General features: G+C 36.8%; 1 protein-coding gene across 3 annotated transcripts in view; it reads right to left on the reverse strand.

Moving 5' to 3' along the window:
- Nucleotides 1-14,486, reverse strand: part of GNAI1 (G protein subunit alpha i1) — an 82,051-nt gene that overhangs the window by 2,973 nt on the left and 64,592 nt on the right. For all 3 annotated transcript variants that reach the window (XM_032873258.1, XM_032873259.1, XM_032873260.1), the window contains 3 exons: nt 12,383-12,511; nt 6,530-6,659; nt 5,275-5,428 (listed from right to left, as the gene is read on the reverse strand). In XM_032873258.1, the coding sequence (XP_032729149.1) occupies nt 5,275-5,428; nt 6,530-6,659; nt 12,383-12,511 (413 nt within the window). The remainder of the gene's footprint in view (nt 1-5,274; nt 5,429-6,529; nt 6,660-12,382; nt 12,512-14,486) is intronic.

Consider the following 14,486-nt stretch of genomic DNA (forward strand, 5'->3'; position numbering starts at 1 on the left):
AAAAGATGGAAAACAATAAAAATTGATAAAAAATGATGAAAGTCATAATTACGTGTGTTTGTGTGTGTGTGTGTGTGTGTGTGTGTATGGAGGGTGGGGGTTGTGATTGCTTAAGACTGGGAGGAGCATGACGGGGTTTCTGGGGACCTGGTAATATTCAGTATCTTGATCTAAATGGTGAATATATCTGCATTTTCATTTTTTAAAATTCAGTGAGCTTCACATTTATGCTAAGTGTGCACGTGTGTATGTATTTTATATATATACATATACCTCAAAAATGTTCCTTCTGAAAAAAAAAAATTAACTCTCTTTTGCAGTAATAACAAAATTACTTGCTTGGCTTCAAGGTCCTGTTACCCAGCCTGCTTGGTAAAGCTATTCTGAGATCCTCTCTCCCACATCTGTGGCTCACGACATGCCAGGCAGGACCCTATACACCAACTCCCACCTGTGATACTAAGTGCTTTCCCTCCACTTTCCATATCTTGGCTTTTGTAAAGAATGCTGCAACAGATGTGGAGGTGCAAATATTTTCATTCTTTTTGGAAATATTCCCAGGAGTGGAATTGCCAGATCGTATTCCAATTTTTATTTTTTGTGGGACTCTCTATACTATTTACCATAGTGGCTGTACCAATTTACATTCTCACCAACAGTGCAAGAGGGTTTCCTTTTCTCTACATCCTCACCACACTTGTTTCTTTGATAATACCTGTTCTAACAGGTGAAGTGATAGCTCGCTGTGGTTTTGATTTGCATTTCCCTGATGATTAGTGATTTTAAGCCCCTCTTCATGGACCTGCTGGCCATCTGTATGTCTTCTTTGGAAAAATGTCTATTCAAAGCCTCTAGCCATATTTTAGTGTTTTACTATTGAGCTGGAGTTCTTGATAGGTTTTCACTATCCTTATCAGATACATGATTTGCAAATATCTTCTCCCATTCCATAGGTTGCCTTTTCATTTTGTTGATGGTTTCCTTTGCTGTGTAAAAGCTCTACAGTTTGATGTGGTCCTACTTGTATATTTTTTGCTTTTGTTGTCTTTAATTTTGATGTTAGATCCAAAACATCATCACCAAGACCAATGTCACAGAGCCACTGCTTATTTTCTTTCAGGAGTTTTATGGTTTGGAGTCTTAATTTTAAGTCTTTGATCCATTTTAAGTTCATTTTTGTGTATGGTATAATACAGTGGTCCAGTTTTCCCAGCACGATTTTTTTAAGAAACTGCCTTTTCCTCATTGTATGCTCTTGGCTCCTATGTTGTAAAATTTTTTTTTTTATCAAATGTGTGTGGGTTTTCTTCTAGAGTCTCTATTCTGTTCCTCAGACATATGTGTCTATTTTTATGCCAATGCCATATTGTGTTGATTACTACAGCTTTATAATATAGTTGAAAATCAGGGAACATGCTGACTGTGGCTCTGTTCTTTCTCAAGATTGCTTTGGCTATTTGGGTTCTTTTGTGAATTCTATGATTTTATGATTGTTTATACTATTTCTGTGGGAAAACAAAATGCCATTGGACTTTTGATAGGGATTGCATTGTATCCACAGATCACTCTGGGTCGTATGGGTATTTTAACAGTATTTTTCCATGAACATGGAATATCTTTCCATTTATTTAGGTCTTCTTCTACTTCTCTTACCAATGTCTTGTAGTTTTCAGTGTAGAGATATTTATTTATTCCTAGGTATTAATTTATTTATTCCTCAAATTTATTCCTAGGTATTAATGCGCTTGTAAATAGTATTTTAATTTCTTTCTGATACTTCATTACTACTGTATGGAAATGCAAAATATTTCTGTGTATATACCGTGTATCCTGCAATTTGACTGAATTCATTGATTAGTTTAATAGGTGTTTGGTAAAGTCTTTAGAGTTTTATATACATCTGTCATGTGTAAATAGTGATGGTATTCCTTCTTCCTTTCCGGTATGGATGCCTTTTATTTCTTGTCAAACTGCTCTGGGTAGCACTTCTAATACGATGTTGAATAAAAGCGGCAAGACAGGGATTCCTTGTTTTGTTCGTGATCTTAGTGGATTGCAGTTTTTCACTGTTGAAGTATGATGTTAACTGCGGGTTTATAATGTATAGCCTTTATATGCTGAGGTACTTTCCCTCTGCACCCACTTTGCTGAGCTTTTATCGTAAGTGAATGTTGAATTTTGTGAAAGGGTTTTTCTGCATTTGAGGTAAGACTTTTTAATTTTAAGGTGGTATATCATGTTGATTTGCAAATGTTAAACTACTCTTGTGTCCCTGGAATAAACCCCACTACATCATAGTGTATGATCCTTTGAACAGATTGCTGAATTCTGTTTGCTAATATTTCATTGAGGATTTCTGCATTCATGTTCATTAGGGATATTGGCCTATAATTTTCTTATGTCATCCTTGTCTGGTTTTGGTATTGGGGTTATGCTGTCCTCATAAAATGAGTCTGGAAGTGTTCCCTCCTCTTCCATTTTTTTGCAAGAGTTTTAGAAGGACTAGTATGTATTCTTCTGTAAATGGTGGTAGGATATACCAGTAAAGCCACTTGGTAATGGACTTACTTATTGGGAGGTTATGATTATGAAGTAACTGGTCTGAACAGATTTTCTATTTCTTCATGACTCAGTCCTGGTAGGTTGTATGTTTCTAGGAATTTTTATACTTTTTTCTAGATTGTCAAAATAAGTTTACATTTTAATGTAACTCAGGTTGCTAGCAGACCACCATATACTTTACAAATCAAAATTTAGTTTATTAAATCACAATAAGGTTGATATTTTGAATTCCTAAAGCAATAAACTGTGTCTTATGGATAGAAGTTAATGCAACCTGTCAATTAAAAATATGCTTTGGGAAAACAGCTTGCACTGAGTGCACAGCTCAACTTGCTGTATATATTATGGGTAGCTAGACTGCTCTGTGCCAAGAGCTACAAGATATATGAATAAACTCATGAGCACATTTCTCATCTGATTTTAATTAAGATTGGCAAGGATGTGGTGGGAGGGTGACAGAACTTTTCTCCATGCGCTAGAACCATCATGTATAAAGGCAGGGATAGGTGATAACCTGGGTCATGAATGGAGACGTGAAGCACTGAAAGGGAGATAGAAGAGATCTGAGAAAACAAATCCCATGAGTTCAGTTTGAGTTTCAGGGGCTAAAAAAGCATGTACATGTTCAACAAGCAGCTAGAAATGGAAGCCTGAGGCTCTAGAGAGAAATGAGAAATGACCTTGGAATTTAACATGTTGAGAATAGACAAGACTATGAAAGGAGAGTGCGCTCAAAGATCACAGGTTGCAGATGGAATGTGGTGAAATGCCAACATATGGGTATTTAAGCAGAAGAGGGGGAAAGCGGAGCAGGCAGTGGTAGAGAGAAACCAACCACGTAGTTTAGTAGGCCATGCAGTCTTCTTCCGTGGAAAGACAATAGTCGTGGGAATTAAACAGTGCAGCAAGCAGCAGCGGACTCAAAACTCAGGATTATCATGTAAAGTTCTCATTGCAGGCCCTAACCCTGGGCACGTGAGGAAATTATGTGACAACATGAGAAATATTCTTGGCGACTCTGAAATCCCTATTGGTATGTGGTATTTATGGATTCATGTGGGCACTCTGGTAGTATTAGCAAAGAATAGCTACTTGATAATACAAAATGACAAAAATAAACTGGAAGATGAAAGTATAGGAAAACTGAGGCACCCTGGTTCTGGCTAACCTCAAATTTGGACACGGAACTATAATTTTATTCCTAAGAAGCACTACAATGTTTCTGAACAAGGTGACCAGATACTACGACTTTCAAAAAGAAAAACGTTTAAAAGCAACTATGTGAAATAATTATGAAGTATAACCCTGGAGTACACATCAAAAAACCCTGTAATAATGAATAGCGTGATTTTATTTGTCAAAGAACTTTCCCCTTGGGTTCTAGTGCAGATTTAATTGTGGGGGTCTGGTTGTTAAGGGTCTGGGTGCAGGAGTGCCACAGATGTGGGTCTGGATGGTCACTGAGCTCTAGGGTTTTCACCTGCAGGAGAGGGATTTGAGGGCACTGCCATCGCAGAGCTGTTTTATCAGCGCCTGTGACAGGGCAGTAAATATTCATTGTACAATATACTCCCTATAAGATTGAAATTGTGTTTATAATGAAACAAGTTCTTGAGACCCTGCTCAGCAGGGAATCTGCTTCTCCCGCTGCTCCTCTCTTGGCTTGTACACATTCTCTATCTCCCCCCCTCTGTCTCCAGCAAAAGTAAGTAAGTAAATAAATAAATATATAAAATCTTAAAAAAAAAAGAAAAGTCTTAAAAGTAAGGATGGAGTGAGGGTGAATAACTTGTATTAATTAGCTAAATGATCCAAACCCTATAAACCAGTGGTAGTCAAACTCTTTTTATTTGAGGCACAGAGTTCTCATTAAAATAAAATCTTATTCAGAAACCCAAAATGTAAACCAGATTAACAACAAAGTCACTCGACTTTAATAAAAGAGATGCTGTGTGCATGTCTGGGTGGCAGAGAGAAATGTCTCCATTTCTGGGACCCACTTTTCAAATGCAGCCCAAGAGGTTCCAAGAAACACAACTAAAACCAAGTTTTAACTCAACTTCTGATTTCACAAATGGAGTACTGAGGCCCAGGTAAATTAATGGCCTTGTTCAAGATCAAAGAGCTAATCATGGGAGGCCAGGACTGTCCCTCAGGTTTCTTTTTCGAAGTGCGAACCATTTCCTGCAGCAGGGAAGTGACAGGACCATTAACAGTCTCATTACCAGTGCTAGGATTTCTTGTGAACCTTTGCCTGACTCCCCTGAAAAGTTAAGTAAATTTCACGGATTCCTTCTTCAGGTATCCCCTACAATTACCGCTTGTGTTCCTTTGTAGTAACATGCTGCACTGCTTTAGGGGTATATCCGTGTTTGAGATTAGGCTGTGTGCACAGACCTGTCTTATGGTGTGTCACACATACCTGACAAGAGATCTGGTCACTGGATAAAAAATAAATCAGTATTTTAAGTTTATGAAGACTTGGAGTAATCACAGAAAATGATCTTAACAGCTTTTCCATACAACTATGCTATTTTCAATCATCTTAGCTACACCTCAAGAAACTATCTGTCCTTGAGCATAGTTTAATAATCTCCCTTAAGGGTAAGAGTTATTAAGGCAAAGACTCAAATCTATAACTGAAATTTTGCATTAGGGGGACTTTGCCTAGAGATCCATGATTTGACAAGTTATCCACAGAGAGCAGCATACCTGCGTATTCTGGATAGCAAATAGTGAGAGGGCTCTTTTTGATTTTTTCTTCGAAGAGATCCTTCTTGTTTAGAAAAAGTATAATAGATGTATCTGTAAACCATTTGTTGTTACATATGCTGTCGAACAACTTCATGCTTTCATGCATTCGATTCTGTAACAGAGAAGAATACTATCTGTCATGAGGGCAAGGATTTTGAGAAGCACTACTTTTTAAAAAGCACTAAAATAAAACAGCTTAGTCAGCTGAAACCCCGCGTACCACAAAAATACATTCCTGCCATTTAGGGACAAGGACACTTGATTACAGGTGAGGTGAATGTTTTTTGCTCTCAGCCAGTGCTCATGGAGTGTCCACCATGGGTCACTGGGCCTGGGGACCCCTGGCTTCAGGACCCTGCAGTGTACAGCTGTGGAGTGCTAACATCTGAGGAGAGACCTCGCTGCTACAGGGGGAATCAAAGTTTCCATTAAAAGACAAGGAGAGGTTTTGTAAAGATTAATAAATTAAACTGAGCAAATGGAGACAAAATTAGCCCAATACTCTAAAGATAATGGTGTATTAGGGAAGAAAACCTCCAATCCTGTTTCCGGCTCTTCTAGTGTCTGTGGTTTCTAAAAGGGCATGGATACATTTTATAGTGCCAAACTGAGAGAAATGGATGCATGATGGGATCGTGTACCTACTGCCCTGTAATTGTATGTGCCTGATTTTAAAAACACAGAAGTGACATTGTGAGCTCTTTCCCCCACCCCCCAGTATGTACTAACATTAATTTAAAATGACAGAATTTTAAATTTCTATTTAAAAATATTTCCTCTAGATTAACGGTATGTTGGAACACATCTGAAAATTACACATCAATAGCAAAGTATAACCTGGATCAAAGATAACAGAGCTGACAGAAGTTTAAGAAAAATGAGCCTTGGACTATTATGGGAACTAACTTTACTTTCAGATACTATGTAGAGAACCACATACAGGAAATGCACAGTTAAGCATATAGGGTTGAAGTGAGATTAACTATCAGTCTTTTCATCTTTCTTCAGGTCTGTGCTTCTTGAGTGAGTGTACTTCCCTTTTATTACAGAAACAGAAGAGCTAGAGAGAGAGAGAAAAAAAAAAAAAGCCTGAACTTTCAAATAATTCATGCACTAACAAGAATTACTCAAGAATTTTTCTCAGAAAAAATTCTTGGCAACATCTCCAGCCCTTCAGATTTCACACTTAATCTTCAACAGTAGCTCTACTTGCCATTTCTTCATCTTCAGCTAGAACCAGGTCATAGTCACTCAGCGCCACACAGAAGATGATGGCGGTCACTCCTTCAAAGCAATGGATCCATTTCTTCCGCTCAGATCTCTGTCCTCCCACATCAAACATTCTGGAAGAGAAGCAATGCATTGGACATCACATTAAATGTCCAAAAGCTCTGGGGGGGGGGGTTCTATAACATCATCAAAAAAGCTCCAAATTGCAGAGAGATGTGGGATGGAAAGAAAGGAGAACATTACAGGAGGAAAATGATGTCAGAAACTGGTTTTCAAAAAGGGAAAAAAGTCTGGTTTTTAAAAACTGTTGATTAAAAACAAAGCCCAAAATACCCTCAAAAAACAACACATTCATTAACATATGAGAACACTTAGATCGGAACATTAAAGCAGAAACAGCAGAAACGAATGAGTGGACTGCACTATGAGTAAACATTGAGAAGTCACAGGAAGCAGCCGGCAATGCGGAGATAATAGGGTATATTCAATTTGACAAAGTCACAGAACATTAGAGCCAGAGGACACAGTCCCCTCTTCCCACTACAAAATGCTTCCTTTCTCTCAGAGGCAACAAGTAGGACTCTGACATGGAGAAGAAACCTTGTTCCATAAGAAAAAGCTGAGCAAGCAGGTGGTATTTACAGGGGGAAAAAGGTTGCCTAAATTAACAAGTAAAACCATGGTATAGAAACAAAAATAAGAGATGGAATGGATCAATGGGTTAAGACTACTGAACAGTCTTAAAATTTAGAGTTAAAAAAAAAAAAAAGTTATACAATATACCATAGTAGACCATTGTAGCTTAGTACAGGGTAGTAACACAAACTGCATAAATTCAATGATCTTTTCATCTTTTCCTTGTAAGAGTATATTAAGTTAAGCAAAAGTTGAAATTCACATATTGTTATGCAACCTAGAAATAACCACTTATATAATGGAAACACGATGCAAACTGGTACATTCTAAAAGGGTCCATTTATCTCGATGGTGCACTAATTAAAACAGTCCCTGTTTAATTCTCAGGCAAAAAGAATTTCCCTGCAGAGTAGTACTGGCCTATAAACCAAATCTGAGTGCATCAACTAATATTGTCAAGTGTCCTTCATTCCACTGGGTTAGCTAGTGAATTGTTCATTAAGTGTGCTCTATCACAAAATGATTCTACCACACAATGAATTAATATGGGTAGGACACAAAAAAGAGAGCTGGTAATAAAGATCAAATAAGAACAAAATAAAAGAACTTAAAATGATTACCCATTTGTTAAGCTGCCTAGAACACGAGTTGAAAAGAAGCTTACCGAAAAGACTATTTAATAACTCCTCTGATCAAATGGCACATATATCCTGATTACTCAATATAAAATAACAACCAAACCAAACCCATCCTATCCCATCCCACAATTTCCTTCTGTGGTGGTGAGTTTTATGTGTCAATTTGGCCATGAAGCTAGTCAAACACTAAGGTAAGTGCTGCTGTGAGGGCATTTTATCGCCGTAGTTAACATATCTAATTGGTGGTCTTTCAGTAAAGAAGACCTATCCCGGCTGATGAGGGCAGACTTCATCCAAACAGCTGGAAGGCCTTAAGAAGAAAAACAGGTCTCGCAGAAGGAAAAGAAATTCCACCTCAAGACTGCAGCATCAGTTCCTGTCCAAGCCTGCACCTGCCAGCCCCCATGGTCCTAGAAGTCAATTCCTTGGAAGGGACAAGCCTGATGGATACAAATTTTAGCATCCACCGTGGGGTGCTGCTGTCACAAATACCTAAAAAGGTGAAGTGACTGTAGAATTGAGTAAGAGGTAGAGGCTAGAAGAATCTTGACTTCCTCAACAGAAAAATCCCAGATTGCTCTGAAAAGATGGTCGGTTAGAAACACAGACACAGAAGGTAATAATTTTGGAGATATTCTTATCTTAGGGGATATATTTATCATCATGAACATGATGTTGGGAGATATTTGAATATTAAAGATGTTTTTGATGAGTTCTCAAAAGGAACTCAAAAGGAGAAAAGGTAATCACTTGCAAAGTCACAAAATCTTCGCTAGACTGTGCTTTAGTGCTGGGTGTTAGGGGATGAACTAGAATATTAGTTGAGGAAATTTCTAAGCAAAGTGTGCAGGGTATGGTTTTGCTTCTCTCCTTGTTGCTACAGTAAAATGTAAGAGGAATGAGAGAGAAACTGAGGAAGGAGCCATTAAGCCAAGAGGAACCAGAGAAGGCCATGTGACACAAGAACACCAAGGATTTCTGACCACAACCAGAAGCAGGAAGAAGCAAGAGAGGATTCTTCCCTAGAGCCTTCAGAGGAGGACAGTCCTGCTGACATGTTGTTTTCAAAGTTCTAGGATCCAGAACTATGAAAAAATAAATTTGTTGTTTTATGCCATCTACCTTGTGGAAATTTGTTAAAGCAAGGTGGAGGGGGGATATGTTCATTTCCTAGGGCTGCTGTATTTTTCACTATAGCAATTACCTCCTGATAATTATATTTATTTCATCTCCCCCCGCCCCCTGCTTCCCAACAATGTAGAGACAAAGACTTTGTCGTACTTCGTCAATATTTGTTGAATGAATGAATGAACGCTATCTACAGAATATTTTAAAATACCTTCAAGCAATAACAGACGAGCTTTAGGAAGATCTAGGTCTTCCAGCTATGCTGTGGAAATGTTACAGGTAAGAGAGCTTTAATTTGATGAAATCAAGTAATTTAACTACACACAAAAAATGTCTAATTTAGAAACAAAGAAACTTTCATCTAAACCAGTACTTCTCAAACGCTAGTATAAAACAGAATCACCTGAGGGATAAAGCTGATGCTGCTGATCTGGGAACCATACTTTTGAATCACTGGTCTAATTCCTTAGCCAAGGAGCAAAAATGACTAAAATCTGATGTTACCAATGATTGTGCCTAAGGCATTATTTCTTTTTCACAGATACATCAGAATTATCTTTAAATTATGAACTATTTTTTTAATTAACCAAAAATAGAAGAAAATTATAATACATTCTGCTTTACATGAAGAGATCAGACTTTTTTCTAGCATCAAATAGTGGAATGAATTTGAGTTTTCTTAGGTTTTTTTTTTAGGGGGAGAGGGAAAAGGTGCAGGGGATACTGAAGATTCTGAAATGTTCTTTCTTCAGACTGTGACCTAACAATTCTAGGACCCAGACTGACTGGTACAAAGCTAGCTGACCATACAGGCCCATCAGCCTTATAACATACTCCAAAACCCATTTCACATTTATAGTACTATAAAAAAGGAAGACACATTTGTCTTTTAATTTTATAATAGAAGGGATACTCCAATTTTGTATTTGGCAAAATTCTTAGAGTAAAACTGTTGATTTCTTAAAGCAAAATAATCCATGTAGACACTTTCTACAAATGCCTAGTCACAAAAGTGATAATACAGATTCTTAAATTATAATGCTTGATTGCCTCATTTTGAATTTAATTCCAATCATACCAAAACTTAGTGAAACTGAAATTTTACATCAGCTGTTAAAACAATGAATTACAATACTAAGACACACTCAAGAGTTCCCAGTAGACTTATTCTAAGTATATTTCTGCCCTCATTCTTCTGAGGCTCATTTAACGTACAAAAAGCAAAGTTAGAACCATATGTTAGCAATGATAGTAATTTAACAGAATTCAAATCCAAAATAAGATAAAGTTTGTCTCAAGTTCCTGACAAACCTATGTTCAAGGCAGCAAGTGAAAACAGTACCTAAACACGTCCTTTGAAATTCTACCTCACCCAAGGAGACTAGAGATGAATGGACTTCTGGGGAGTGGCATGCTGAGAGCCGGCTTTACTGAATCCCAGCCCTTCTATAATGACGAAATGACAACTCTGAGAAACTGAGGCTGGAAGTGAAGTGTATGGTCTGGCAGGTGAAAGTTTAAGGTGAATCGAACCAAGACTGAAAGTGAATTTTGTACAGACTGCCTAAAGTGCTGAATGACTAATTGCACATTTCCCCACCGACAGAGCTCTTCATTTCCCATTGAGGCAATAACCTCATTTGTGTTTACACCTATGACAACGGGCAAGATGGCAATGCTCTGTGCCAAGAACCTTAACCAAATGGCCACTTTACCTACGAGGGTAAACTGACTCAAGAATTTGCACTTGTTAACCCCTAACTCCATGCATTTTCTCCTCAGACTACATTTGTTAGAGCGCAGTCATTACTTGAACATAACAATCAACATTTGCTTTTTTAAAATAAGGCATTTAAAATAAAGCAAAAAGGAAAAATATATGTACATATCAATCAAAGTAAAAAAAAAAAAAAAAAAAACCAAGAAAACTCTGAAGCCTCATTTTGACAGTGAGTTTCCTTAAAATTATTTTGTAACTTTAAGATAAATATGACAATAGTTTCCAGATGTATGCCATCTAAATACCAGACTATTTAAATATTAATGTTTTACTATTCCCAGCTTTGGTCATTTAATACCCTAGAAACAGTAAACAGATTAAAAGACAGTAAATGATTTTGGTAAGAGCTATTGCTAGCAGCCAAAAAATGTCCAGTGACAGCTTAAAAACTGGTGAAAACAGGTAAGAATTTAAAGCAGATGAAAAACTTGACCATGTATTAAGTACAAAATTACATGGTCAGATAAAGTAGTTATAATCTATAATTCTGTTTTTTTAAAAAGTAGTGCAATGTTTAGGGGTTTTTTGGAGGGAAGCTGCCATGGAAAATTAAAATTCAATTTCAGCTTTCTGGAAAATTCAATTACATGAACCACTGAATGTGGGATAAATTAGTGACAAATGAAAGTAACAAATGTACCTAAGATACTTATGGAAGGGGGGCGCCTGGGGGGCTCAGTCTTGATTTCAGATCAGGTTATTATTTCAGGGTTGTGAGATCAAGCCCTACTAATAATATTTTCTCTCTCCCTCTCCCACCCCATCATTCGCACCCATGCTCACGTGTGTGTGCTTGCTCTCTCTAAAGAAGTAAATACTCACGGAAGGAATTTTAAGTACAGTTGCATATATATAATTGTACTTCCACATCTTGTAACAGTGAGCTTCTTTATGAGTATTTTTAATCTTCGACTAGAAATCTTTTAATGCTTTCAGAAGTTCTGCTTTATTATAACTGTTTCAAAGCATTAAACTAAAGCAAATTCCAACAGATTTTTTTATACTTTAAAAAAAGAGGAACATAGGTCTGTAAATTAGTGTTTCACTGAACTTCCCTGAGTCTAGTTCATTATGAAATGAGTGTATTGGACAAAACGAGCTCCAAGATCCCTTGCATTTCAAAAAGTTACAATTCAGTGCTTCTCTGCTCAAACCTCAGTAATTTAATATTTGGTACACACTCCAAATTAAATGACATTTTTCATCATGAAAAAGTGCAAACGTTTGCATGAATAAAAATTTTCATGAAAAATTTTAAGGTACCCTTGATTTTTAGTATTTCCATAAATAAGCAGATAATCAATAAAATTCTTTTTTTAACCTAAGAATATATAGCAATACTTTCTCCAAATATACAATATCAGAACAATTATTTTCCATTTAGAAATAAAAGCCCAAAACTATTTTTATTTAAATTACTCTGAAAAATATAGACAAGAGATCTGCATGGCCATTTTTTCTTACATATATAAGTATTACTCCTAAGAATGTTTCTTGTCCCCTTTCACTCAAAATATTTTGTCCAATCACCTAAGAAGAGTGTTTTGTAATTTCTAGCTCCGTTTTTAAAAACTTTTAATTCTACCACATTTCTTTACTAAACAAAGTGTTTGATACCTACATTTGTTAAATGATATGCTTTGAAGCTACTCACTTAAAATGAAGATCTTTGAAAGTAAAATGGGTTTCAACAATTCCTGTCGTTTTCACTCTGGTTCTGAGAACATCCTGCTGAGTTGGGATATAATTTGGTTGTGCTATTCTGTCCAAGTCATTCAAATAGCTGAGGAAATAAACAAAACAATATGCTAATAGTTAATACAGCCATTAAAGATCATCTACACCAAGGAGTAAAACATTTTGATTCATGCAGGATTCTAAATTATTGGACATTTTTACGTTTCTGTGTAATGATATAATACAACCAATTTAAGTTTATATGTTATGCAATTCCCATTGAAATGAAAATTTTTATACTTCTCCAGCCATAAAGCTCTTTTAACATTTTCTAGGTATTGTGTACTTTGCTTTCCCAGGACATGAATTAGTAATTGCCCTTGTTGGAAACAGAATAATAACTTCTTAAAAACCAGATACAACCAACTGCACACTAGGAGTTTGTTTCTCTTTATCACACTTTAAGGTAGCACTGTGTTTATTTTCCAGACATCTGTCTTGCTGAGGATTTAGAAAGTTTTAAGTTTTTGAGAAAGTAATGAGTAAACCTCTAGCCAAAGGCTACATTCAATACTGTTCCTTTTTAACCAGCTTTAAGTAACACACAGGAAAACACTGCACATGCTCTTTTACTCTGCATCTTCCTGGCTCCCTGAATCAATATTCACATTTTACTTCCCACTGATCTTAGTTACCCACCCATTCAATACTCTCTGCCAACAGTGCCAAATATGTTGGGCTACTAAAATGTCGTGGTGTCATTTTATATGGTAAACAATGTTATTAACAAAGTCCAGGTATGGAGAGATTAATATGAACCTGAGTGGTTAAAGAAGCACTCATAGACGGTGAGGGTTGTAAAAAGAAATCTGAACGATGGGATGGGAAAAACAATGCCATCCCACATCAGGGGAAGTAGTCAAATAGTATGGAGGCAGGAACAGTCACCTTGTTTTGCAGAAAGTAAGGCCCCTAGGAGGCTGTGCATAAACTCAAAGGAGAGGTCTGGAATTGATCCTAAGGTCAGCTGAGTGTGGAGGGCATCCCTACTGGGTTTTTTGATACCAGAGTGGAGTGGTCAAAGACAAGTTAGAAATATATCTATGTCTATCACAGTGAGGCACCAATGACTACAACTTTAATTGCTATTATCCTCTGAAACTCGTCCTTAGCCATTTAGAACAGGTCTTGCAAACAAAAGGAGCTTAATAAATATTTCATTCATAGAGATGGAGCTGAAAAGCTATCCAAACACTGAATTAGGAATCAAAGGTATTTTAGAAAGTTAAGTCTAAGTATGTGATACTGATACTAGGATTCGTAGGAGATAGCTTGAGTTATACATATTGTATTTATTGAACTGAGAAATAATACTATCTTATTGTTGCACTGGTGATAATCCCCCAGTACTTTAGTGGGTGTTTTTAATAACACATATATAATGTTATACATTATCGTAAGAAAATCTAATTTAATAAACAACTAAACAGGTCATGGCAAGATTTTACTAATTGTCCCTCTGAAGCAGTGTGTTACTCTTCTTTAAAATGTGCTTTGATTACTCAGATGCATTTCTTTGCTTAAAACTGCTACAGTTCTAATGGTCTCTCAAAACAATGCACGTTATATTTCAACAAGATAAATAAGAAAGACAGTCATCGTGAAAAACTCCCAATTGTTTTAAATGATCATAAATTTAAAGCAAATAGGTGGCTAGAGAGTCCTAAATTGCAACTTGGCAGCATCCCCCCATCTCTAGTCAAAACACTCAGAAATCAAAATGCACTGTGACCACTATGGAAAAGAATATTTCCATGACTTCCTTCATTCTCGAAAAATGGCTCCATTATTGCTGTCTTAAGGTCAGAACTACTACTGATGAAATACTGGGGAGCCCAAATGACTTATTTATCTCCGTGTACACCCACACATGTGAGCACAGGAAACAAGTCTTGGTCATTAGCCTGCAGTGGTCCAGGAAGTCCCACCACATGGGGAAACTGACATCAGTCGATTATTCCTGAGAAGCACCCCTTATTTACTGAAAAAGCTCCCCTTGCTGGGCTCAGCTCAAGCAATCT

Source organism: Lontra canadensis, unplaced genomic scaffold (genome assembly GCF_010015895.1).
Source record: "Lontra canadensis isolate GAN:19392208 unplaced genomic scaffold, GSC_riverotter_1.0 scaffold48, whole genome shotgun sequence".
NCBI classification, from domain to species: domain Eukaryota; kingdom Metazoa; phylum Chordata; class Mammalia; order Carnivora; family Mustelidae; genus Lontra; species Lontra canadensis.